At 20.4% G+C, this 1,528-nt stretch overlaps 1 protein-coding gene across 1 annotated transcript; it reads right to left on the minus strand.

Moving 5' to 3' along the window:
* Nucleotides 1-167: 167 nt before the first annotated feature.
* Nucleotides 168-1,528, minus strand: PRSY57_0010400 (protein kinase, putative; the record flags this gene model as incomplete). Its single annotated transcript, XM_020114189.1, has 3 exons — nucleotides 168-259; nucleotides 350-505; nucleotides 642-1,528. Coding segments are annotated over 3 exons (1,135 nt in total), but the record flags the coding sequence as incomplete, so codon positions are not given.

Below are 1,528 nucleotides of genomic sequence, written 5' to 3' on the forward strand. Positions count from 1 at the left end.
GGATAAAAAAAAAAAAAAAAAAAAAAAAAAAAACAGATACACACACATATAAATATATATATATATATATATATACATACATAAAACCTTTATCTATTCTCTATATATATACAAAATAAAAAGAACATATAGTATATTATGTATTCGTTTATATTTTTCTTAATTACAAATTTGTTAGAATAATAAGAATTGTATTTAGTACACATTTCATATATTAACACTGCTAAACACAGAAAGTCCAATTCATAATCCTTTTCATCTACATTAAAAAAAAAGAAAAGAAATTATAAAAGAATAAAATAATTATAAGATATAGTAGTATTTATATTATAAAGAAATAATATACTACTTGCGTCCATATTTGCGAAATCAAAATTAAACACTTTTATAATTCCGTGTTTATATATATGAAAATATTTATTGACGTTTTTGTTTTGCTGGTTTAGAATTTGTACTAGTTCTTCTTTTGTATTTTTTTGTAGTAAAATGATATTAGAAAGGAGGCCTTCAAAAAGAAAAAAAATAAAATAAAATAAAACAAACAAACAAAAAAAAATACAATGTGTACATATATATATTTATACATTTGTATAATCATTTAGATATATATATATTATTTTTATTTTATTTTTATTTTTTACCCTGGAATATTATGAAATTGGTGTGCATGTATTCCAACAAATCAATAATTTGATATGCATAACAAGCTATGACTGTTTCCTCTAAGGGGGTTGAATATGTTTTTAAAATACTTCCATGAATATTTTGAAATAATAAATATAATTTACTTTTATCTGCTGTTTTTCCTTTATATGATAATATATTAATATGTCTCAACCTTTTATGAAATAAAATATTATTTGCTACAATATCATTTCCATTAATATGATTTAAGTAAAATGAATCGATTACGTTTATAAGGAAAGAATTATTTTCATTCTTTAATTTACATTTATATAATGAGGACAAACCAAATTGGCATATATAATTATCTGAAATAACAAAACTATTTGTATCCATATTTAAATTGTCATTATAATTTATTGTATTAACATAATTACATGAGTTCTCATAAGCTGTGTTGTTATTATAATGATCATTATAATTATGTTGTTCATTGTCGAATTGATTTTTCTTTATATCTGAATTATCACTTATACGATCTAGGAGCATAGAAATGTTATTACTTAGCGATATTTCTTTATCCTTTGGGATGTTCATATTGTGAATATTGTGTATATTGTGAATATTATGTGTATTATTTATATTGTTCATATTATTCATATTATTCATATTGTTCATATTATTCATATTATTCATATTATTCATATTATTCATATTATTCATATTATTCATATTGTTCATATTATTCATATTATTCATATTATTCATGTTACCCTTTTTATTAAATATATTATCTTTATAAAAATCATCATTCGTATAATTCCCATCATTTATATTTCTCTTTATTAATTTTGCGCCATCCTTACCGGGGGGCACGTCACAATTATTAGTATATAAATTTGTT

This window comes from Plasmodium reichenowi, assembly GCF_001601855.1.
Source record: "Plasmodium reichenowi strain SY57 chromosome Unknown, whole genome shotgun sequence".
Taxonomy (NCBI): Eukaryota; Apicomplexa; class Aconoidasida; order Haemosporida; family Plasmodiidae; genus Plasmodium; species Plasmodium reichenowi.